At 44.9% G+C, this 26843-nt stretch overlaps 1 protein-coding gene across 1 annotated transcript in view; it reads left to right on the forward strand.

The window, feature by feature from the left end:
• The first annotated feature begins 14679 nt into the window (after positions 1-14679).
• LOC121582164 (1-acyl-sn-glycerol-3-phosphate acyltransferase alpha-like) overlaps positions 14680-26843 on the forward strand; it is a 44051-nt gene continuing 31887 nt past the window's right edge. The window contains exon 1 of the mRNA XM_041897787.2: positions 14680-15753. Within this exon, the coding sequence (XP_041753721.1) occupies positions 15578-15753 (176 nt within the window). The 5' untranslated portion in view covers positions 14680-15577. The remainder of the gene's footprint in view (positions 15754-26843) is intronic.

Consider the following 26843-nt stretch of genomic DNA (forward strand, 5'->3'; position numbering starts at 1 on the left):
AGGATACACATATTGCTGCTGTGATGGCACCGTGGTATTTATCAAAATTGGATTTGTTTTGGAATTCTTTGTGGGTCTGTGTTATCTGAGGGAAATATGTGTCTCTGATATGGTCATACATTTGGCAGGAGGTTTGGAAGTGCAGCTCAGTTTCCACCTCATTTTGTGAGCAGTGTGCACGTAGCCTGTTTTCTCTTGAGAGCCAGGTCTGCCTACGACAGCCTCTCTCAATAGTAAGGCCATGCTCACTGAGTCTGTATATAGTCAAAGCTTTCCTTTAATTTTGAGTCAGTCAGAGTGGTCAGGTATTCTCCCACTGTGTACTCAATGTTTAGGGCCAAATAGCATTCCAGTTTGCTCTGTTTTTTTAAATTCTTTCCAATGTGTCAAGTAATTATCTTTTTGTTTTCTCATGATTTGGTTGGGTTTAATTGTGTTGCCGTTGCTGTCCCCAGGACCAGCTTGCTTAGGGGACTCTTCTCTAGGTTCATCTCTCTGTAGGTGATGATTTTGTTATGGAAGGTTTGGGAATCACTTCCTTTTAGGTGGTTGTAGAATTTAATGGTTATTTTCTAGATTTTGATAATTAGCGGGTAGCGGTCTAATTCTGCTCTGCATGCATTATTTGGTGTTTTACGTTGTACATGGAGGATGTTTTTGCAGAATTCTGCATGCAGAGTCTCAATTTGGTGTTGTCCCATTTAGTGAATTCTTGGTTGGTGAGCGGACCCCAGACCTCACAACCATAAAGGGCAATGGGTTCTATAACTGATTCAAGTATTTTTTAGGCAGATCCTAATTGGGATGTCAAATTTGATGTTCCTTTTAATGGAGTAGAAGGCCCTTCTTGCCTTGTCTCTCAGATCATTCACAGCTTTGTGGAAGTTACCTCTGGCGCTGATGTTTAGGCCGAGGTATGTATCGTTTTTTTGTGTGCTCTAGGGCAACAGTGTCTAGGTGGAATTTGTATTTGTGGTCCTGTCTCTCTCTCGCTCTCTCTTAATATCGCTTTATTATACCCCTTTTCCTCTGACTGTCTTCATGTATAATTGAAATGTGTCCTAATGGCCCATGGCCCACTGTCTTCATTTATTATTGAGATCTATCCTAATGGCCCATGGCCCACTGTCTTCATGTATAATTGAGATGTGTCCGAATGGCCCATGGCCCACTGTCTTCATGTATAATTGAGATGTGTCCGAATGGCCCACTGTCTTCATGTATAATTGAGATGTGTCCTAATGGCCAATGGCCCACTGTCTTCATGTATAATTGAGATGTGTCCTAATGACCCACTGTCTTCATGTATAATTGAGATGTGTCCTAATGACCCGCTGTCTTCATGTATAATTGAGATGTGTCCTAATGACCCATTGCCCACTGTCTTCATGTATAATTGAGATGTGTCCTAATGACCCACTGTCTTCATGTATAATTGAGATGTGTCCTAATGGCCCATGGCCCACTGTCTTCATGTATAATTGAGATGTGTCCTAATGGCCCATGGCCCACTGTCTTCATATATAATTGAGATGTGTCCTAATGACCCATTGCCCACTGTCTTCATGTATAATTGAAATGTGTCCTAATGACCCACTGTCTTCATGTATAATTGAGATGTGTCCTAATGGCCCAAGGCCCACTGTCTTCATGTATAATTGAGATGTGTCCTAATGGCCAATGGCCCACTGTCTTCATATATAATTGAGATGTGTCCTAATGACCCACTGTCTTCATGTATAATTGAGATGTGTCCTAATGACCCACTGTCTTCATGTATAATTGAGATGTGTCCTAATGACCCATTGCCCACTGTCTTCATGTATAATTGAGATGTGTCCTAATGACCCACTGTCTTCATATATAATTGAGATGTGTCCTAATGACCCATGGCACACTGTCTTCATGTATAATTGAGATGTGTCCTAATGACCCACTGTCTTCATGTATAATTGAGATGTGTCCTAATGACCCATGGCCCACTGTCTTCATGTATAATTGAGATGTGTCCTAATGACCCATGGCCCACTGTCTTCATGTATAATTGAGATGTGTCCTAATGACCCACTGTCTTCATGTATAATTGAGATGTGTCCTAATGGCCCATGGCCCACTGTCTTCATGTATAATTGAGATGTGTCGTAATGGTCCATGGTCTGTCTAACTGCACACACTTCACCACCACAGCCTGATGCACTCTCTGTAAATAAACACTAGGGCCAGACAGCTGTGGGCTTTTATATCCTATGATGGCTTGCAGTGAAATAGGATATGGGTCATTCTCATTTGAGCGAACATTTGACCGAACATTTTTCAAATATCATTTTTCACTAAATGTCCTCTTGAAACACTGAGATTAGGATCTGTACTTATCTATTTCATAATTATTATTATTATTATTATGTTTTTTTATCAGATATTATGCATTCTACCACAATTTCCACAACATTCTCATTACGGTAACAGTCCCAAAAAGTAATGAACAAATAAATGTCTAATATTTTTTAACATTTCTCCCCTAATGAAAAGGCCTGAGTTAAACATAAAACTGAAAGTAAAAATATTTTTAATGAAATTATGCAATTATAATAAAATTCAATCAGACTTATTTTCCAATTTGAGCTTTTTATCCGTTTTGGTAATGAGAAGGCAAAGTGCGGTAAAGGAGGTGTTTGAGAATAAGAACCTCATTCTGAAGGTATGTAAGCGAGTAAATTAACTTCACTTCTACTACTCCTCTAGATGATGCAGGATTGGTGAATAAATGGTATAAAATGTTTATGATTCATGGACAAACTACAGCAACATATTTTGTGTTTATTCAAATAAGTTAGGTTTTTCTAAAGTACAATTTTATAAAATTACCCGCACATTTTATCCAGACGCATTTCGGTAATGAGAATTTGTGGTGCAAATGAACACAATTCTGGCTAAAATGTCAAATGTTTTTAAAATAATACACTTTGCCAAAAAGCTAGACATCTTAGTCCTCAGAATGATAGTTGATTTTTGCAGATGCATCATGGATTTGTAACTCAATTTGCTACAGACATTGTAAAACTGGTTTAATGGTGGCACTTTGTCTCTCACACATGTCAGAGGGGACTTGCATAGAGATGACAGTGAACACATCTTTTTATCTATCTTTCTCTGTCTCTCTTTTCCTTTTCTTTCTCGAACATTCCTCTTCTTTTATTGAAATAATCAAATGAGATGAATAAATTGAGTGAGAGAGAGAGAGAGAGACAGAGACTGACATCTCCTGTGTGTCTGTGAAGATCGTGCTCAGTGAATCTATAGGGCTGTCTACCCTCACCGCACCCCATCCACCCCTAGCAGCTGTAATAGCATGAGCAGACTATTGTTCTTAAGTCACTAAGACTGTCTAAAAGCCACAACTACTAGCACCAAGTTAGTAGCACTAGTTTATATCTTTGACAATATGTGTCGCTCAATATGTGTCGTTCCATAAGCCCCTGGAGGTATGCTTTAATGGTCTATTTATAATTCATTGGAGATGCTTTTATGGTCTATTTATAATTCATTGGAGTTGGGGGGGGTGTAATCTGATCATTTTCAAACCATCGCCGAGTCATTATTCTTTCTGACAGGACCAAACACCTGAGTCACCACCGTGAAGGATGGCTGGTCAGTCCGAGGGCTCCTGTACGTCAAACACACAGAAGCACAATAAAACACCACTCACTCACTCCAGTGGTTCTAGTTCTGTACGTTTACTTGCTTTGTCACTGATAGGAAATATAACAAACGTAACTTGTGGGAACGGGATGAATGGTAAAATTGTGTATTTTAAACGGGTTGTTGTGCGAGTCAGTGCATGGTTGTGCACTGTGTGAGAGACCGTGATAAGGTCCTTTTAAATAAGACCATTCGGTCCCGACAACGTCACGACAACCGCAGATCCAACTCATCGGAAAGCCCCCACCCCATGACCCAACTAGGAATTTAGATCACATATACAGTACACTACCGGTCAAAAGTTTTAGAACACCTACTCATTCAAGGGTTTTTCTTTTTTTTTTTTTTACTATTTTCTACATTGTAGAATAATAGTGAAGACATCAAAACTATGAAATAACACATGGAATCATGTAGTAACCAAAAAAGTGTTAAAAAAATCTAAATATATTTTAGATTTTAGATTCTTCAAAGTAGCCAGCCTTTGCCTTGAAGACAGCTTTGCACACTCTTGCCATTCTCTCAACTAGCTTCACCTGGAATCAGAGGTGTGGACTCGAGTCATGTGACTTGGACTCGAGTCAGACTCGAGTCATGAATTTGATGACTTCAGACTCGACTCGACAAAATGTACAAAGACTTGCAACTCGACTTGGACTTTAACATCAATGACTCGTGACTTGACTTGGACTTGCGCCTTATGACTCGAGAAGACTTGCTACGAGGACTTGTAATGACTTGCAAAGGCTTGCTAAGAGGACTTGAAATGACTCGAAACTAAAATGTAGGACTTTGGACTCGACTTGAGACTTGATGGCTTTGACTTTTGACTCGACTTGGGACTTGCCTCATCTTTGACTCGACTTGACTCGGGACTCGAGGGCAAAGACTTGAGACTTACTTGTGACTTGCATAACAATGACTTTGTCCCACCTCTGCCTGGAATGCTTTTCCAAATCTTGAAGGACTTTACATTCCCACATAAGTGGCGCAGTGGTCTAAGGCACTGCATCGCAGTGCTAGCTGTGCCACTATAGATCCTGGTTTGAATCCAGGCTCTGTTGTAGCCGGCCGCGACCGGGAGACCCATGGGGCAGGGCACAATTGGCCGAGCGTCGTCCAGGGTAGGGGAGGGAATGGCCGGCAGGGATGTAGCTCAGTTGGTGGAGCATGGCATTTGCAACGCCAGGGTTGTGGGTTCGATTCCCAGGGGGGCAGTATGAAAAATTCAATAAAAATAATGTATGCACTCACTAACTGTAAGTCGCTCTGGATAAGAGTGTCTGCTAAATGACTAAAATGTAAATATGCTGAGCACTTGTTGGCTGCTTTTCCTTCACTCTGCGGTCCGACTCATACCAAACCATCTCAATTTGGTTGAGGTTGGGGGATTGTGGAGGCCAGGTCATCTGATGCAGCACTCCATCACTCTCCTTCTTGGTAAAACAGCCCTTACACAGCCTGGAGGTGTGTTGGGTCATTGTCCTGTTGAAAAACAAATGATAGTCCCACTAAGCCCAAACCAGATGGGATGGCATATCGCTGCAGAATGCTGTGGTAGCCATGCTGGTTAAGTGTGCCTTGAATTTGAAATAAATCACAGACAGTGTGTCACGGATTCAGCCGAGGCTGCTCCTCCTCCTTGCTCGGGCAGGCTTCGGCGTTCATCGTCCCTGGAGTACTAGCTACTACCGATCGATGTTTCAGTGTTTTGTCTTGTTTGGTCTTTATTGTTTACACCTGTTTCCCATTATGTTACATTGTATTCCCTTTAAGTACCCCTGTCTCTCATTGTTTGTTGTGTGTGATTGTTTTCCGTGAGGTCGGCAGTTGCTGTTTGTATGCGCATTTTGTTCCTCCCTGTTAGGAGGTTTTGTTTTGTATGTTCCTTTACTGTGCTAATAAAGTACGTCTGCCAGTAGCTCGGTGTCCTGCACTTGACTTCGTTCACCGCATACACGTCACCTTGACAGAATCACACACCACACATGGAGTCAGCAGGAGCGGCGGTGCCAGCTGGATCAATGGAAGAACGCGTCGAACAACAAGCGGCCATGATCCAGGCTCTCAGCACCGCCATGGAAAGGGTGGTGAGCACTATGGAGCGATGGGAAAGAGGGGGTCTGCCTACACCTCCTCCGACGATACCACCACCATCGGCGATGCCCATCGCTTCACCTCCGGGGTTCAGTGGGATTCGGCTCTCGCTCCCGAGGGCTTATGATGGCACAGCTGCCGGGTGTCAGGGTTTCTTGCTCCAGGTTGAACTCTACCTGGCAACCATCCACCCGGTGCCCTCGGGATACGAGAGCGTGTCCGCCCTCATCTCCTGTCTGTCCGGCAAGGCGCTGGAGTGGCCAACGCCAAGTGGGGGGGAATAGACGCCACTACTGTCAACTATGCGGAGTTCACCCGCCGCTTCAGGGCAGTATTCGATCATCCACCAGAGGGTAAAGCGGCGGGTGAGCGTCTATTCCACCTCAGACAGGGGAAGAGGAGCGCACAGGAGTTTGCACTGGACTTCCGGACGCTGGCTGCCAACGCGGGATGGAATGAGAGGGCCCTCATCGACCACTACAGATGTAGCCTGAGGGAGGACGTGCATCGGGAATTGGCCTGCAGGGACACCAACCTCAGCTTCGACCAACTGGTGGACATGTCAATTCGCCTGGATACCCTGTTGGCCACACGCGGACCCCATCCCCCATCACTTCCGAGCCGACCCCTATGGAGCTCGGAGGTGCTGGTGCTAGGGAGATCAGGAGAGAGACCAGGAGAGAGGCCGTCCCCTGCACCAACTGTGGCCGCAGAGGACACACTGCTGGTCGGTGCTGGGGAGGGTCTCCTAGGAATCGAGGCAGTAGGCAGCGCACTGATGAGTCATTCCAGGTGAGTAGGCACCCAACTCACCCAGAGCTCTCTCTTGCGCATATGTGTATTAAAGTTGTGTTTCCCGAGGTTTCTCCTCACTCCCAGCATAAGGCGCTAGTAGATTCAGGCGCAGCTGGGAATTTTATCGATCGCCAGTTCACCTATAAGTTAGGGATTCCTATTGTACCCGTTGATGTGCCCTTCCCCATCCATGCCCTAGATAGCCGCCCTTTGGGGTCAGGATTGATTAGGGAAGTCACAGCGCCTCTCAGGATGAAAACGCAGGAGGGCCATGAGGAGATAATTTGTTTGTATTTGATTGATTCTCCTGCGTTTCCCGTGGTGTTGGGGCTTCCCTGGTTAACATCTCATGACCCCAACATTTCATGGCAACAGAGGGCTCTCAAGGGATGGTCTGATCAGTGTTTCGGGCAGTGTGTAGGTGTTTCCGTAGGGGCAACGACAGTGGAAAGCCCGAACCAAGTTCCCACCATGCACATTCCACCTGAATATGCCGATTTGGCACTCGCCTTCTGTAAAAAGAAGGTGACTCAATTACCACCTCACCTCCAAGTAGGCGCTGCGCTTCCTCGTAGTCATGTGTATCCTCTGTCTCAGGAGGAGACGGCGGCTATGGAGACATATGTCACCGAATCTCTGAGACAGGGATACATACGGCCGTCCACTTCCCCTGCGTCATCAAGTTAATTTTTTGTGAAGAAGAAGGATGGGGGTTTACGCCCGTGTATTGATTACTGTGGTCTCAATCAGATCACAATCAAATACAGCTATCCTCTCCCTCTGATTGCTAGTATGACGGAGTCATTACACGGGGCGCGATTTTTCACAAAATTGGATCTCAGGAGCGCCTACAACCTGGTGCGCATTAGGGAGGGAGATGAGTGGAAGACAGCATTCAGTACCACCTCGGATCACTATGAGTACCTCGTCATGCCATACGGTTTAATGAATGCTCCTTCAGTCTTCCAATCGTTTGTGGACAAGATTTTCCGGGACTTGCATGGACAGGGTGTAGTGGTGTATATTGATGACATTCTAATATACTCCGCTACACGAGCCGAGCATGTGTCCCTGGTATGTCGGGTGCTTGGTAGACTGTTGGAGCATGACCTGTATGCGAAGGCGGAGAAATGTCTGTTCTTCCAGGAGTCCATCTCCTTCCTGGGACATCGGTTGTCTGCGTCAGGGGTGGAGATGGAGATTGACCGCGTTTCCGCCGTGCGTAATTGGCAGACTCCCACCACAGTGAAGGAAGTGCAGCGGTTCTTGGGTTTTGCCAATTAATACCGGAGGTTTATCCGGGGCTTTGGACAGGTAGCAGCTCCCATTACCTCCCTGCTAAAGGGGGGTCCGGTGCGTCTGCAGTGGTCGGCTGAGGCGGACAGGGCTTTTAGACATCTGAAGGACCTGTTTACCTCGGCTCCAGTGCTGGCACATCCGGATCCCTCTTTGGCGTTCCAAGTGGAAGTGGATGCGTCCGAGGCTGGGATCGGTGCTGTACTGTCTCAGCGCTCGGGTACGCCACCAAAACTCTGCCCCTGTGCTTTCTATTCTAAGAAGCTCAGTCCGGCGGAGCGCAATTATGACATGGAGGACAGGGAGCTGTTAGCTGTGGTTCAAGCCCTGAAGGTGTGGAGGCATTGGCTTGAGGGGCCTAAACACCCTTTTCTCATTCTGACTGACCATCGTAACCTGGAGTACATCCGGGCATCGAGGAGGCTGAACCCTCGCCAGGCTATGTTTTTTACCCGATTTGTATTTAAGCTCACCTATAGACCAGGGTCACAAAACGCTAAGGCAGACGCCCTGTCCCGACTATATGACACAGAGGAGAGGTCCATTGAGCCCACTCCCATACTTCCGGAGTCTTGTCTGGTGGCACCGGTGGTGTGGTAGGTTGATGCGGACATTGAGCGGGCGTTACGTACCGATCCTACTTCCCCACAGTGTCCAGAGGGTCGGAAGTACGTGCCACTCGAGGTTCGTGATCGATTAATATATTGGGCTCACATGTCACCCTCCTCTGGTCATCCCGGTATTGGTCGGACAGTGCACTGCCTTAGTGGGAAGTACTGGTGGCCCACTTTAGCTAAGGACGTGAGGGTTTATGTTTCCTCCTGCTCGGTGTGTGCCCAGTGTAAGGCGCCTAGACACCTGCCCAGAGGGAAGTTACAACCCCTACCCGTTCCACAACGGCCGTGGTCTCACCTATCGGTGGATTTTGTCACGGACCTTCCCCCCTCCCAGGGGAACACGACGATCTTGGTCGTTGTGGATCGGTTTTCGAAGGCCTGCCGTCTCAGTCCTATGCCAGGTCTCCCTACAGCCCTACAAACTGCTGACGCCCTGTTTACACACGTCTTCCGGCACTACGGGGTACCTGAGGATATAGTGTCTGATCGGGGTCCCCAGTTCACCTCTAGAGTCTGGAGGGCGTTTATGGAACGTCTGGGGGTCTCGATTAGCCTTACATCAGGTTTTCACCCCGAGAGTAATGGGCAGGTGGAGAGAGTGAACCAGGATGTGGGTAGGTTTCTGAGGTCCTATTGCCAGGACCGGCAGGGGGAGTGGTCGGGATATATCCCCTGGGCAGAGATAGCCCAAAACTCACTCCGCCACTCCTCCACTAACCTTACGCCTTTTCAGTGTGTGCTAGGGTATCAGCCGGTCCTGGCACCTTGGCATCAGAGCCAGATCGAAGCCCCTGCGGTGGACGAGTGGTTTCGGCGCTCGGAAGAAACCTGGAACACTGCGCATGTCCATCTGCAACGGGCTATCAGGTGGCAAAAGGCGAGCGCCGACCGCCACCGCAGTGAGGCTCCGGTGTATGCACCGGGAGATCGGGTCTGGCTCTCGACCCGAAACCTGCCCCTCCGCCTGCCCTGCCGGAAGCTGGGTCGGCGGTTTGTGGGGCCATTTAAAGTCCTGAGGAGATTGAACGAGGTATGTTATAGGTCACAACTGCCCATTAATTACCGCATTAACCCCTCGTTCCATGTGTCTCTCCTCAGGCCGGTAGTAGCTGGTCCACTCCAGGAGAGTGAGGTATGAGAGGCTCCTCCACCCCCACTGGACATCGAGGGGGCTCCGGCGTACTCAGTCCGGTCCATCTTGGATTCGAGGCGTCGGATGGGGGGCCTGCAGTATCTCGTGGTGGGAGGGCTACGGTCCGGAGGAACGGTGCTGGGTCCCTAGGAGGGACATCCTAGATCCCTCCATGTTGAGGGATTTCCACCGGAGTCATCCGACTCGCCCTGCTCCGCGTCCTCCTGGCCGTCCCCGAGGCCGGGGTCAGCGCACGGCTGGGGCCGCGCGTCAAGGGGGGGGGGGTACTGTAATGGATTCAGCCGAGGCTGCTCCTCCTCCTTGCTCGGGCAGGCTTCGGCGTTCGTCGTCCCCGGAGTACTAGCTACTACCGATCGATGTTTCAGTGTTTGTCTTGTTTGGTCTTTATTGTTTACACCTGTTTCCCATTATGTTACATTGTATTCCCTTTAAGTACCCCTGTCTCTCATTGTTTGTTGTGTGTGATTGTTTTCCCTGAGGTCGGCAGTTGCTGTTTGTATGCGCGTTTTGTTCCTCCCTGTTAGGAGGTTTGTTTTGTATGTTCCTTTACTGTGCTAGTAAAGTACGTCTGCCAGTAGCTCGGTGTCCTGCGCTTGACTTCGTTCACCGCATACACGTCACCTTGACACAGTGTCTCCAGCAAAGCACCCCCATACCATAACACCTCCACCTCCATGCTTTACGGTGGAAAATACACATGTGGAGATCATCCGTTCACCCACACCGCGTCTCACAAAGACATGGCGGTTGGAACCAAAAATCTCAAATTTGGACTCCAGACCAAAGGACACATTTCCACCAGTCTAATGTCCATTGCTCGTGTTTCTTGGCCCAAGCAAGTCTCTTCTTATTATTGGTGTCCTTTAGTAGTGGTTTCTTTGCAGCAATTTGACCATAAAGGCCTGATTCACGCAGTCTCCTCCGAACAGTTGATGTCGAGATGTGTCTGTTACTTGAACTCTGTGAAGCATTTACTTGAGCTGCAATTTCTGAGGCTGCTAACTCCAATGAACATATCCTCTGCAGCAGAGGTAACTCTGGGTCTTCCATTCTTGTGGCGGTCCTCATGAGAGCCAGTTTCATCATTGCGCTTGATGGTTTTTGTGACTGCACTTGAAGAAACTGTTCCGTATTGACTGACCTTCATGTCTTAAAGTAATGATGTACTGTAATTTATCTTTGCTTATTAGAGCTGTTCTTGCCATAATATGGCCTTGGTCTTCTACCAAATAGGGCTATCTTCTGTATACCCCCCCCTACCTTGTCACAACACAACTGATTGGCTCAAACACATTAAGAAGGAAAGAAATTCCACAAATTAACTTTTAAGAAGGCATACCTGTTAATTGAAATGCATTCCAGGTGACTACCTCATGAAGCTGGTTGAGAGAATGCCAAGCGTGTGCAAAGTTGTCATCATGGCAAAGGGTGGCTATTTGAAGAATCTCTAATATAAAATATGTTTTGATTTGTTTAATACTTTTTTAATTACTACAAGATTCCATATGTGTTATTTCATAGTTTTGATGGCTTCACTATTATTTTACAATGTAGAAAATAGTAAAAATAAAGAAAAACCCTTGAATGAGTAGGTGTTCTAAAACTTTTGACCGGTTGTGTACAGTGGGGAAAAAAAAGTATTTAGTCAGCCACCAATTGTGCAAGTTCTCCCACTTAAAAAGATGAGAGAGGCCTGTAATTTTCATCATAGGTACACGTCAACTATGACAGACAAATTGAGAAAAAAAATCCAGATAATCACATTGTAGGATTTTTTATGAATTTATTTGCAAATTATGGTGGAAAATAAGTATTTGGTCACCTACAAACAAGCACGATTTCTGGCTCTCACAGACCTTTAACTTCTTCTTTAAGAGGCTCCTCTGTCCTCCACTCGTTACCTGTATTAATGGCACCTGTTTGAACTTGTTATCAGTATAAAAGACACCTGTCCACAACCTCAAACAGTCACACTCCAAACTCCACTATGGCCAAGACCAAAGAGCTGTCAAAGGACACCAGAAACAAAATTGTAGACCTGCACCAGGCTGGGAAGACTGAATCTGCAATAGGTAAGCAGCTTGGTTTGAAGAAATCAACTGTGGGAGCAATTATTAGGAAATGGAAGACATACAAGACCACTGATAATCTCCCTCGATCTGGGGCTCCACGCAAGATCTCACCCTGTGGGGTCAAAATGATCACAAGAACGGTGAGCAAAAATCCCAGAACCACACAGGGGGACCTAGTGAATGACCTGCAGAGAGCTGGGACCAAAGTAACAAAGCCTACCATCAGTAACACACTACGCCGCCAGGGACTCAAATCCTGCAGTGCCAGACGTGTCCCCCTGCTTAAGCCAGTACATGTCCAGGCCCGTCTGAAGTTTGCTAGAGTGCATTTGGATGATCCAGAAGAGGATTGGGAGAATGTCATATGGTCAGATGAAACCAAAATATAACTTTTTGGTAAAAACTCAACTCGTCGTGTTTGGAGGACAAAGAATGCTGAGTTGCATCCAAAGAACACCATACCTACTGTGAAGCATGGGGGTGGAAACATCATGCTTTGGGGCTGTTTTTTCTGCAAAGGGACCAGGACGACTGATCCGTGTAAAGGAAAGAATGAATGGGGCCATGTATCGTGAGATTTTAAGTGAAAACCTCCTTCCATCAGCAAGGGCATTGAAGATGAAACGTGGCTGGGTCTTTCAGCATGACAATGATCCCAAACACACCGCCCGGGCAACGAAGGAGTGGCTTCGTAGAAGCATTTCAAGGTCCTGGAGTGGCCTAGCCAGTCTCCAGATCTCAACCCCATAGAAAATCTTTGGAGGGGAGTTGAAAGTCTGTGTTGCCCAGCGACAGCCCCAAAACATCACTGCTCTAGAGGAAATCTGCATGGAGGAATGGGCCAAAATACCAGCAACAGTGTGTGAAAACCTTGTGAAGACTTACAGAAAACGTTTGACCTGTGTCATTGCCAACAAAGGGTATATAGCAAAGAATTGAGAAACTTTTGTTATTGACCAAATACTTATTTTCCACCATAATTTGCAAATAAATTCATTAAAAATCCTACAATGTGATTTTCAGGATTTTTTTTTCTCATTTTGTCTGTCATAGTTGACGTGTACCTATGATGAAAATTACAGGCCTCTCTCATCTTTTTAAGTGGGAGAACTTGCACAATTGGTGGCTGACTAAATACTTTTTTTCCCCACTGTACATTTGAAGTGACAATGCAGTGTAGTTACATTGTTCCCTTAGCTGCTATAGTTGTAGAACTAAGGATCTCTGGGGGGACATGGTAATACCTGAGAGGCTACTAGATACTGCCCCCTTCTCTTTGACTTCAGGTCACTGTCATGAAAATGTCAGGAATTAGGTGAAACTCATATACATGTAGGCTACAGATGCTCTCTGATTTGATTCTTGTGAAGTCAGACCCAATGATAACTGTAGATTATTCAGGGAAACAGACATGACTGTAATACACAGACATCCACAGTGGAACAAAAAAAGATTTTCGCTATTAGTCACAGCAGTATAAGAGTCACACTTCGTTCTTGTAACTGAGTTTGACTTAAATGGGTTGCAGTCCATCTGATCTCCAGTAGGTGGAGACAGAGCACCTTGAATGATTGACAAAAATAGGGTACAGGCTGAGAATTCCCTACTCCGCAATAATAATTCTCAGCTAGGTACCAGGGTGATCTCACATGAGGAGAAGCAGTTGGGGAAAAAACAACTCAGTTCAACATGAAAAGTAAAAAATGGATTGATACATAAGCAATAAACAACACAGTATTTTCTACGGAAATCTTTGGGCTCTTGTCCAAAACCATAAAACGATTTTCTATGATAGAGTAGTCATAAATATAAATCATCCAATAACTTCCTATGAGGTTTCTTCCAATCAGATTACTGCAACTACTGATTTTATAAAAACCATAAAAAAATGTTGACTGTGTAAATAATGAAAGTGAATGACAATCATAATGAATCGATGTTGTTTTTCAATGCTGTTTTGCCTACTCCTGAAGCTGCAGGGTTACAGGTTTTGATTGAGTAGAACAGTAGTAGTGGTATAGTAAGAATCACTGCAGTCCCTCAGGGATTAATTATCTGGCCATGGTCCAAAGCGTCTCTAGTTAACAAACTGCAGATACATGGTTTGAAGGATGAGGCGCCGGGCAGGGCTAGATTACGCTCCTGGATTATCACAACTAATCCTGTTATATCTGTAGTCTTAATCTGGCACATTGACGCCTTAACATCTTGATTTATAAGAGGGATAAACGTGTAAATGTCTCTTCACTGTCAGAAATGCTGAAATCTGGTTACGCTTGGACCATAGTTGACAAGGATTTTGTTGCAGACATGCATGTTTGGCTTTACCGCTCATCTTCCTGCTTTTTCTTTTGCAGACCTCAAACCATTTGTTTTAATTTTTTCCCCACCTTTATTTAACCAGGTAAGCCAGTTGAGAACAAGTTCTCATTTACAACTGCGACCTGGCCAAGATAAAGCAAAGCAGTGCGATAAAAACAACAACAACACAGAGTTACATATGGGATAAACAAAACGTACAGTCAATAACACAATAGAAAATCTATATACAGTGTGTGCAAATGTAGTAAATTATGGATCAGGTCCATCTCGCACTCCTGGTAGGGAGTCCACCAACATGTATTTCAGAGCGTCCTCAGTCCCACGGTGTGTGTGAGTCAAACATGAGTCATCCTGGTTTAGATACAAATCAAAGTCTGTGTTTTCTGTGTCATATTACATTTACATTTTAGTCATTTAGCAGACGCTCTTATCCAGAGCGACTTACAGTTAGTGCATACATTTTTTTCTTCTCATACTGGCCCCCCATGGGAATCGAACCCACAACCCTGGCGTTGCAAACGCCATGCTCTACCAACTGAGCTACATCCCTGCCGGCCATTCCCTCCCCTACCCTGGACGACGCTGGGCCAATTGTGCGCCGCCCCATGGGTCTCCCGGCCGGCTACGACAGAGCCTGGATTCGAACCAGGATCTCTAGTGGCACAGCTAGCACATTGGAAAGCCTACTTCAGACATGTTTAAAAGGACAGAACAACAACGATATTGCATATATATTTCCTTCCTTTAAATAGTTACACACACATGCAGAGAGTGAGAGAGAGAGAAAGTGAGATAGAGAGATAAGATGCTGCACAGCCCAACAAATATCTTATGAAGATTTTAAGTGGATGACAAATAACATGAGTTTTGACCTGAGTTTGGCCCCAGGCATCAACAGCAACATAATGCATTTTTCAATGTGCCCACTATATTTTGCTTTGGAAATACATGTGGAAACAAATCTCAGAGAGAATGAGATCAGCAGCCTAAGTCATTAGCTGAATGTATAACTGCAGCCTGCAGGCTACTCCTATTGAAACCGTAATGTCATTAAAAATATATATTTTAAAGACTTGACATTTCAAAACCTATTTACCAGAAAATATTAGTCACAGTACAAAGCTTGCTTTTCTACATTCCCTTACTTCTGGAAACCTTTACTACAGTATTTGCTTTGGGCTGGACTGTCGTCACTGGATGTGATCTGAGAGCGGTGACCGAGGAACCATATAAGGTGCAACCGGAAACAGAAGAAAACATCAAATTCCACGTCAATTTCACTTCGGAACCTCTACATGAGGCTACCTTTCACCATCGTTGACTGAACAGTGTTGTCTTATTTGTTGTCCACGCTTAAAAGGGTCGCGTTATATTTATCTAGAGAACGAGTCGTGCACCATCGAAGTGGTGTGTTGCCTCTTGACAGTTGTAATGTTAGTCGGTGCCAGACAGTGCTGCTAACGCTTGCACACTAGCTAGTCACCATCAGATACTCTCTTGCTGGCAGTATCCGTGGAGGAATCAGTATGGATGCGCCTTTGGTGTTCCTACTGCTGCTGGTCCCACTCCTGCTATGGACCAGCAGCACTTTTGTTTTTTATTTCAAAAAGTCTTTCTACGTGGCCTATATGATGGTTTTGGCTGCGATTGCGATTCCCCTTACTATCCTGAAAAGCGGCGGCAGGGACATCGAAAACATGAGGTAAGTTCCAGGTTGTACAACAGCGCGAGCGGTGCATTGCTAGCTAACGTTTGCTCATGGGAATGGAAGATGGCTACAGTAGCTAGATAGCGTGCCAAAGACTGAAATAATGCAACCATAACATCACAATTTTTTCTACTTGCAGAAAAGCTATTTGCGCATATTTTCACCTGTTCGTTGTTGCATTTTGAAACGGAATGCGAGATGGCTATCCAGCGGTTGCTAAGAAGGCTACCGTTTAGCGAGCGAGCTAGCTCCAATGCATTGCCAGATGTTTGGGACGTTCTGTACCGTACCACGAGGCTAATGCTAGGTAGCTTGCTAACGTTGTCGTTACATCTGGCATTCAGACATGGCCTCAGGGCCCGACATTTCTGTGGCTGGAATCAGGTCGAAACAACATGTATCCAACAGGCGTGTTTTTTTCTTTGCACAGATGTAAAACAACAACTGCAAAAAATGCCACTTTAATCCATGCATTGTTGGCATCGATTTTATGTCTGTTTCAAGTCTAAACAGGACCAAGGCAAGAGGATGTTTTATTTCATCAGTTGGTTTAATGTCATTGGACACAGTGCATTCGGAATGTATTCAGACCCCTTGACTTATTCAACATTTTGTAACGTTACAGCCTTATTCTAAAGTGGATTAAATTGTTTCCCCCCCTCATCAATCTACAAACAATACCCCATAATGACAGCAAAAACAGGCATTTAGAAATTTGTACGAATTTATTTCAGTTCGTCAAATCATTTCCTCAAATTTCTTCAATTGACTTATATCCTTATATGAACTAACTCAGTAAAATCTTTGAAGTTGTTGCGTATTACATATTTATTTGTTCAGTGTAAATGGCAAGTCAAATCGCAATTGCAACATTTGGTGGTTAAAATGAAGGCCTAGAATTATTTGTTGTTGCGAATATTGTCCAGCCCTACCTGGGATTGTGGAAATTATCTCAAATGAGTGCAGAAAATGAAAATAAATAATTATTTTTGGTTTAAGTTTAATTTAATAATGGCAAAGAACAATCAGAATGGAGAAAGACCCATTGAAATCACATAAAATGTATGTGTTGCCACCGTAGGGTCACACACTACTCATAAAGAGAATTTGTATTCTAAAACCTAAAATACCGTTAAATACAGTCATACTGTAAAAAAAAAAAAAAAAAAGGTGATATGATATTTTGACCATATCACCCGGTCCTATCTAGCTTAAACTGAGGGCTTTTATGGGGATTTGTATTGTTATTATGCAAATTTGAGACTAGGGGGTTATTAATATCGAATTATTACTGTGCACGTAAACGTTAACTTGGCTATATACAAGGGGTACCAGGTATTATATCGGTGTGCAGGGGTACGAGGTATTTGAGGTAGATACTGTATGTACATATAACTAGGAATAAAGTGACAGATAGTAAACCGTAACAGCAGTGTATGTGATTAGTCAAAAAAGTGAGTGCAAAAAGGGTTGATGCGGATAGTCCGGGTAGCTATTAGCAGTCTAATGGCTTGGTGGTAAAAGCTGTTTAGGGTCCTGTTGGTTCCAGGCTAGGAGCATCGGTACCGCTTGCCGTGCGGTAGCAGAGAGAACAGTGTATGACTTGGGTGGCTGGAGTCTTTGACAATTTTTAGGGCCTTCCTCTGACACCGCCTGGTATAGAGGTCCAGGATGACAGGGAGCTCGGCCCCAGTGATCTACTGGCCCGTCCGCACTACCCTCTGTAGCGCCTTGCGGTCGGATGCCAAGCAGTTGTGATACCAAGCGGTGATTATAGCCAGTCAAGATGCTGTCAATGATGCAGCTGTGTAACTTTTGGACGATCTGAGGGACCATGCCAAATCTTTTCAGGCTCCTAAGGGGGAAGAGGCGTTGTCATGCCCTCTTCACGAATGTGTTGGTGTGTTTGGACCATGATAGATCCTTAGTGATGTGGACAACGAGGAACTTGAAGCTTTCGACCCGCTCCACTACAGCCCCGTCGATGTTGAGGGAGATATTGTTGTCCTGGCACCACACTGCCAGGTCTCTGACCTTCTCCCTATAGGCTGTCTCATCGTCGTCAGTGATCAGACCTACCACGTTGTGTCGTCTGCAAACTTATTCATGGTGTTGGAGTCGTGTGCGGCCATGCAGTCGTGGGTGAACATGGACTACAGGAGGGGACTAAGCACTCACCCCTGAGGGGCCCCCGTGTTGAGGGTCAGCATGGCGGATGTGTTGTTGCCTACCCTCACCACCTGTAGGTGGCCTGTCAGGAAGTCCAGGATCCAGTTGCAGAGGGAGGTGTTCAGTCCCAGGGCCCTGAGCTTAGTGATGAGCTTTGAGGCCACTATGTTTTTGAACACTGAGCTGTAGTAAAAGAACAGCATTCTCACATAGGTGATATATTTGTCCAAGTGGGAAAGGGCAGTGTGCAGTGCAATAGAGATTGTGTCATCTGTGGATCCATTTGGGTGGTATGGGAATTGGTGGGTCTAGGATGATGGTGTTGATGTGAGCCATGAGCAGCCTTTCAAAGCATTTCATGGCTACAGATGTGAGTGGTACAGGGCGATAGTCATTTAGACAGGATACCTTGGCATTCTTGGGCACAGGGACTATGTGTCAGTCCACTGGTCTTCTGGCCAGGTGGATTGGGACATATTGTACTGTGGCTAGTGAGACACGGCCGGTTGGACACAAGTGACTATCCGGTATTTAATAAGAGAGGAGTGGGGGTCAGATAGGTCGCAGTTGTAAATGAGAACTTGTTCTCAACTGGCTTAAAATAAAGATAGATTGTCCCTCCCTTTCAGGGTCGTGTTACCGACTGGTTATAACTTATCTCTTCTGAAAGGTCCCCTAGAAATCAATGTATGTCATCCCCCAGCCTTGTGCTGCCTGTTGTTCTTGTTATTTTAGTGATAACACAACTGGCAGACTGACCTGGCTCACGTTCAGTGCTCTTGGAATAACTGAACTGTTTCACAGCCAGGTGTGTGCAGACCAGAAGTATTGGCTGTGGTGTCATGTTGCACCTGGCAGCATTCTCTCTCTATTAACCCAAAGGTTTTCTGGAGCTGGACCCTATTCACAGTCACCAACAAGTGTGTGAGTGTGTTTGCATGTGCGTGAGAGACAGAGAGAGTGAGTGTGTGAGAAGAAGAGAAAGATTTAGACCCAGACACACAGTGACACAGACCGAGAGGGGGCAGGCCGTATTCGAAAGAGTTCACTGATTCAACACGGAAGGATAGCACAGCCTGTCACAGTCATCAACCCTCAAATTGGTAGTGGAAACTGGGAAGGTCTTGACTCTTGACCCTGGCTCACTCTGTGTGAATGACCCTGGTTTACAGCCCTAGGTCAAACACCCACTCACTGCTTAGTGTCTTTGAAAGCCTTTAGGTTGGCCTTGTTTTCCTGCCAAACTAGCACTGGTGTGTTGATCATTATCACATGGCCAAAAGCATTTCTAGCAATTAGTCTAGAATAGATAGTCTCAGCCAGGACAGCGATAGAACTGTCTGCGTCCCTGTCGGAATGTTGCTGCAAGATTCCAACCTGAATCATCACATTGAGTTTTGGGATGGAAACAAACAAACGAGATTTAGACACTAACTAACCTACAGTCTCCTAGGCTGCTCAAGGGGAATTGCTTATGATGTAAAATGTACTACAGACCTGTCAGTGTGCTAGTGAGCCATGACGTGCTGTGTAGTATATTGCAGTGTGTTGTCAACTATTTTCTCTGGGTTATGTCAACTGTCTCTCGGACTGCTTAGACTGGAACTTTGGCACGTTTGCCTGTTGAAACTGGAACAATACTTTGGGATAGATTTGAGGTCACCCTCACCTTGCTCAATTAACATTTCAGTGAAACACTTAGACAGTGAAGACTTTTGTAGAAGATACTGTTGGCTTTGCTCGTTTTGGCATTCTTCAAAACAAGGGTTAAAATTTGTATTTTAGAGAGCAGTCATGCAATGACATTCAGAAGTTAACTGACAACCTGAACGTGATTATTAGAGGATAACCGTTGTGATATGTCAGTTGTTGACATTGCGATTGCAACCGATTTTTAAGGCACATTTCTTCCTCTTTACCACTGTGCTGTGTTTCATAAGAATAGCAGCTTGCACAATCACACATGCCTTTGCACAAGATTAGACGGTTTTATCGTTGCGATAGTGAGGAGATAGAGGTGTTTTTGATTTTTGAACCCCGAATAAAGTGCAGTTCTGTTTTTGTCGTGTGTCTGTAAATAGCCTGTTTTTTTTTTATTTTTCGTACATATTTCCCTATCAGACTTTTCATCCTTCTACAAAATATACTTTCCTGCAACCCGCCTCACTCAATGTGGAACGGATTCTATTATTGACTTACCTTTTATCTAGAATCTCCAGTTGAAACTAGCTAGCCAGCTAACTAGCTACTTGCTATTAGCCACAGTTAGCGGTATTTCACCCAGAACATTGGATTTTTTTTCTGCGGGATTAATTTAATCAACGGATCGCAACTAGCTAGCCGCAACCGAATGGATGTTGCTGTCTGGCTAATCACCACTGCCCCCGATGCAAGCACCAGTTAGCCTCGAGCTAGCCTAGATCCAGGCTCATATCTACCTCTAGGTCTGCCGGACGGGAGTAGCCAGCTAACTAGCTACTTGCTATCAGCTACCGTTAGCGGTTTTTCACCATTGTCCGTGGCCTGCACCACTCACCAGCCAGCTCTAGTCTGGACTATTATTCGGCCAGTCTGCACAGCGCATTATCGACCCAGAACATATCAGTTTTTCTGCCGGAATCACTGAATCACTGGACCTTTAACTCCGGATTCATCGCTACCAGCTAGCTGCAACAAAATGGATGCTGTGGTCTGGCTAATCATCCTGAGCTAGGCCCATCTCCCGGCTATCTACCTCTCTGTCAACCGGACGGGACCACCTAGTGTTGACCCCCGCCGATCCTACACGACTGGTCTGCCGGACGAAATCGTCTGATGTGGTTACGACGTCGACCACGAAGATTCCATCTGCTAGCCCCGGCCCGCTAGCACACGATAGCCGTGGCCTCTTACTCGCTAGTGCTTTAGCAGCCTCCGAACTATCCTATTGCTGTTCACCGGACCTTATGATAACTCAGCTATACAGCTGATGTCTGCTGGACTGTTCCTTTTTACGGTACTACATCCTGTTTATGTTTAGCCTCAGCCCAAACATGGTTAGCTTATTGTTGTTTCGGTTATTTCTAATTGTACTATTTCACTGGAGATCCCCCCAGCCCAGCTAAACCTGCCTTAGATAGCTCCTTTGTCCCACCCCCCACACACGCGGAGACCGACTCAATTGGTGCCTCCAGTGATGCTATCTCTTTCATTGTTACCCAACGCTTAGGTTTACCTCCACTTTACTCATATCCTTCCATATCCTTTTCTGTACATAATGCCCTGAATCTTTTCTACAACACCCGGAAATCTGCCCCCTTTATTCTATGTACCCAATTTACTAGAAGACCAGTTCTTAAAGCCTTTAGCCGTATCCTTATTCTAGTCCTCCTCTGTTCCTCTGGTGATGTAGAGGCTAACCCAGGCCCTGCAGCCCTCAGTATCACTCCTACTCCCCAGGCGCTATCATTTGCTGACTTCTGTAATCGCAAAAGTCTTGGTTTCTTGCACGTAAATATCAGAAGTCTACTTCCTAAGTTTGAGTTATTCACTGCGTTAGCACACTCCGCCAACCCTGATGTTCTAGCAGTGTCTGAATCCTGGCTCAGGAAGGCCACCAAAAATTCTGAAATTTCCATCCCCAACTATAACATTTTCCGTCTAGATAGAACTGTAGAGATAGCCTGCAGAGCTCTATCATACTATCCAGGTCTGTGCCCAAACAGTTTGAGCTTCTACTTCTAAAAATCCACCTTTCCAGAAATAAGTCTCTCACTGTTGCCACTTGCTACAGACCCCCCTCAGCCCCCAGCTGTGCCCTGGACACCATATGTGAATTGATTGCCCCCCATTTATCCTCAGAGTTCGTACTGCTTGGTGACCTAAATTGGGATATGCTTAATACCCCGGCCATCCTACAATCCAAACTAGATGCCCTCAATCTCACGCAAATTATCAACGAACCTACCAGGTACAACCCTAAATCCGTAAACATGGGTACCCTCATAGATATCATCCTGACTAACTTACCCTCTAAATACACCTCCGCTGTCTTCAACCAGGATCTCAGCGATCACTGCCTTATTGCCTGCGTCCGTAACGGGTCCGCGGTCAAACGACCACCCCTCATCACTGTCAAACGCTCCTAAAACACTTTAGCGAGCAGGCCTTCCTAATTGACCTGGCCCAGGTATCCTGGATGGATATAGATCTCATTCCGTCAGTAGAGGATGCCTGGTTGTTCCTTAAAAGTAATTTCCTCTCAATCTTAAATAAACATGCCCCATTCAAAAATACAGAACTAAGAACCGATATAGCCCCTGGTTCTCCTCAGACTTGACTGCCCTTGACCAGCACAAAAACATCCTGTGGCGTACTGCATTAGCATCAAATAGCCCCCGCGATATGCAACTTTTCAGGGAAGTTAGGAACCAATATACACAAGCAGTCAGGAAAGCAAAGGCTAACTTTTTTCAAACAGAAATTTGCATCCTGTAGCACTAACTCCCAAAGGACACTGTAATCCATGGAGAATAAGGCACTTCCTCCCAGTTGCCCACTGCACTGAGGCTAGGAAACACTATCACCACCGATAAATCTACAATAATCGAGAATTTCAACAAGCATTTTGCTACAGCTGGCCATGCTTTCCATCTGGCTACCACGACCCCCGGCCACCAACTCTGCACCCTCCGCTGCAACTTTGCCCATGCCCCCCCGCTTCTCCTTCACACAAATTCAGACAGCTGATGTTCTGAAAGAGCTGCAAAATCTGGACCCCTACAAATCAGCTGGGCTAGACAATCTGGACCCTTTCTTTCTAAAACTAGCCGCGAAATTGTCGCAACCCCTATTACTAGTCTGTTCAACCTCTCTTTCATAACGTCTGAGATCCCCAGAGATTGGAAAGCTGCCGCGGTCATCCCCCCTCTTCAAAGGGGGTGACACTCTAGATCCAAACTGCTACAGACCTATATCCATCCTGCCCTGCCTTTCGAAAGTATTTGAAAGCCAAGTTAACAAACAGATCACCGACCATTTCGAATACCACCGTACCTTCTCCGCTATGCAATCCGGTTTCCGAGCTGGTCATGGGTGCACTTCAGCCACGCTCAAGGTCCTAAACGATATTATAACCGCGATTGATAATAGACAGTACTGTGCAGCCGTCTTCATCGACCTGGCCAAGGCTTTCGACACTGTCAACCACCGCATTCTTATTGGCAGACTAAATAGCCTTGGTTTCTCAAATGACTGCCTCGCCTGGTTCACCAACTACTTCTCAGATAGAGTTCAGTGTGTCAAATCGGAGGGCCTGTTGTCTGGACCTATGGCAGTCTCTATGGGGGTGCCACAGGGTTCAATTCTTGGGTCGACACTTTTCTCTGTGTATATCAATGATGTCGCTCTTGCTGCTGGTGACTCTCAGATCCACCTCTACGCAGACGACACCATTTTGTATACATCTGGCCCTTCATTGGACACTGTGTTAACAAACCTCCAAACGAGCTTCAATACCATACAACACTCCTTCAGTAGCCTCCAACTGCTCTTAAACACTAGTAAAACTAAATGCATGCTTTTCAATCGAACGCTGCTGGCACCCGCCCCACCCGACTAGAATCACCACTCTCGACGGGTCTGACCTAGAGTATGTGGACAACTACAAATACCTAGGTGTCTGGTTAGACTGTAAACTCTCCTTCCAGACTCACATAAAGAATCTCCAATCCAAAGTTAAATCTAGAATCGGCTTCCTATTTCGCAACAAAGCCTCCTTCACTCATGCTGCCAAACATGCCCTCGTAAAACTGACTATCCTACCGATCCTTGACTTCGGCGATGTCATTTACAAAATAGCCTCCAACACTCTACTCAGCAAATTGGATGTAGTCTATCACAGTGCCATCCGTTTTGTCTCCAAAGCCCCATACACTACCCACCACTGTGACCTGTACGCTCTTGTTGGCTGGTCCTCACTACATGTTCGTCGGTCAAACCCACTGGCTCCAGGCCATCTATAAATCACTGCTAGGCAAATCCCAGCCTTATCTTAGCTCATTGGTCACCATAGCAGCACCCACCCGTAGTCTGCGCTCCAGCAGGTATATCTCACTGGTCATTCCCAAAGCCAACACCTCCTTTGGCCGCCATTCCTTCCAGTTCTCTGCTGCCAATGACTGGAACGAATTGCAAAAATCTCTGAAGCTGGAGACTCTTATCTCCCTCACTAACTTTAAGCATCAGTTGTCAGAGCAGCTTACCGATCACTGCACCTGTACACAGCCCATCTGAAGTTAGCCCACCCAACTACCTCATCCCTATATTGTTATTTATTTTGCTCTTTTGCACCCCAGTATCTCTATTTGCACATAATCTCTTGCACATATAGCATTCCAGTGTTAATACTATTGTAATTATTTTGCACTATAGCCTATTTATTGCCTTACCTCCATAACTTGCTACATTTGCACACACTGTATATATATTTTCTGTTGTATTTTTTGACTTTATGTTTTTTTTTTACCCCATATGTAACTCTGTTGTTTTTATCGCACTGCTTTGCTTTATATCTTGGCCAGGTCGCAGTTGTAAATGAGAACTTGTTCTCAACTGGCTTACCTGGTTAAATAAAGGTGAAATAAATAAAAAATAAAAATAATTGCACTCTACCCTACACATGACTGAGCAGTGTTGATCGTATTCTAAATCCACACGGAGGGGCCAGTAAAGAATAAACAGAGGTGGACAGTACGCTAAACACTAGACTGGAGTAAACAGAAACCAGGTGCTTCTCCTTCCTCCTTCTCCTTCCTTCATCCCAAACATCCTTTAGGGACAGAGGCTGTAGTCTTCCAGTAATGAAGGCCATCTGTTAGAGAGCATGCACTGCGAGCCTCGTGTTCAGGACAGATTGGGGAGGTTATGCTACGGCTGCCTTGCCCTCCTCTCTTCAGCGTTCCTGACAGAGAGCAGAGAGAGAGCCTCAGCCTACTAAGATACATAGTCAGTAATAAGAAAAACAAAAAACAGACATCTCAGGCCGGTCTACTGTGTGTGAAACTAAATAGTATTAGGGTGGAAGTAGACAACATTGTGCTTATGATTAAATGCCATTGTCTATGGTGTAGGCTATCATTATTCATATCTTTTTTTGTCTATGGTGTAGGCTATCATTATTCATATCTGTTACATAGGGTAGTAGGGTAGGCTATATTATACCTGACCCCAACTCTAAGAGAACCATTTCCTTCCACTTATTATGGTTGTGTAAGAACAAGAACAGCAGATGAGTCTAACCATGTTATTATACGTAATGGTACATATAACTATGTTATTGTAACTTGTGCTCAGGGTTTCCGTTAGCTGGCAATTGCCGGCTTTTGGCCGAAAAATAAAATAAAATAAAATGAGGAAATAATCACATTGCAAAATAATGCTTTTTATTCATTGATGGAAATACCAGTTGATATAAATGTATTTGATCGTCATGCTTATTGGTCTATAGGTTAATTAGCATAATTTAGTGGAATTAAATTGGCTTGTGTGTATTTCCGTTATCATCATGTATCTTATTTATCTATCACACACAGCATACAGATCTGAGCTGGTTGCTGCTGGAGTAAAACATGCTTTTATAAGCCTATTTATTGCACAACAATTCTAAATGCAATCGCGTGTTAACTGTTTTGGTGCACGATTAAAAAGAGCTACTATTTTTATTTCTCAACTTGTAATTGAAGCACGCCTCCCATTCACCATTCAAGTGCAGGCAACAGGCTATCAGCACGTCACCCGCCACTTTACAATGTGAGCTGGTGGCAGTATGCATTTTGAAAACATACTTCATTGTTTGAAACCTGAATGTTTTAGTTCATATTATGAGGCATGTCTTACCTTGCTTCAAAGTAGCCTATAGGCAGGATCCGACCATGGAAACGTGGGGGCAATGATTTTATAAAGACTTCATAGGCAGTGCGTGAGTTTCAAGTTTGGGGAAGCTTACGATTTATTCTACCGTTCTGTGTGGCAGTTATGATTTTCAAATCGAATTGTATTTGTCACATACACGTGTTTAGCAGATGTTATAGGGGGTGTAGCGAAATGCTTGTGCTTCTAGCTCCGACAGTGCAGTAATATCTAACAAGTAATATCTAACAATTTCACAACATACCCAAAACACACAAAACTAGTAAGGAATTGGATTTAAGAATATATACATATATGGACAAGCAATGACAGAGCGGCATGGACTAAGACACAATAGAATATTATAGAATACAGTATATACATATGAGATGAGTAGTCCAAGATATGTAAACATTATTAAAGTGACTAGTGTTCCATTTCTTAAAGTGGCCAGTGATTTCAATAGGCAGCAGCAGCCTCTAATGCAGGGGTGTCAAACGTCCGGCCCGCGGGCCGGATCAGGCCCGCAAACGGGTTTAATCCGGCCCGCGAGATGATTTTGAAAAAATAAATAAAATAAAAATTATTTAAAAAAATATAATAATTTTGTCAAGTATAAAAATGCGCTGCAATTTTTCAATAAAATAAACTGCTGTTCCAATTGCGTCCACTGGATGGCGCAATAGCAATTGTGTTAAGCAAGCAAGCTGTTTATACCAGGGCAGAGCAAGTAGGTCAAGCACATGCAGCCAATGAGCTACTTTGTTTTGCCCGCGATATTTATTACGGCTTCTACTTTTAACATTATGTGCTTTGGCACCCTCATTGCCCCAATATGTCTCTGTCAAAAAAGAGAAGTGGACGCAGAGTGCAGAGTGTTCCAAGAAAAATTGTCATCCTTCTATTTATTCACGGAATTGAATGGGAAAGCTGTATGTTTGGTGTGTTCAGAGCATGTTGCAGTGCTGAAAGAATATAACCTTAGTCGCCACTATAAATAAATTATAAATAATTGGTCATTTAGCAGA

The sequence above is a fragment of the Coregonus clupeaformis genome, chromosome 15 (genome assembly GCF_020615455.1).
Source record: "Coregonus clupeaformis isolate EN_2021a chromosome 15, ASM2061545v1, whole genome shotgun sequence".
In the NCBI taxonomy this organism is placed as follows: Eukaryota; Metazoa; Chordata; class Actinopteri; order Salmoniformes; family Salmonidae; genus Coregonus; species Coregonus clupeaformis.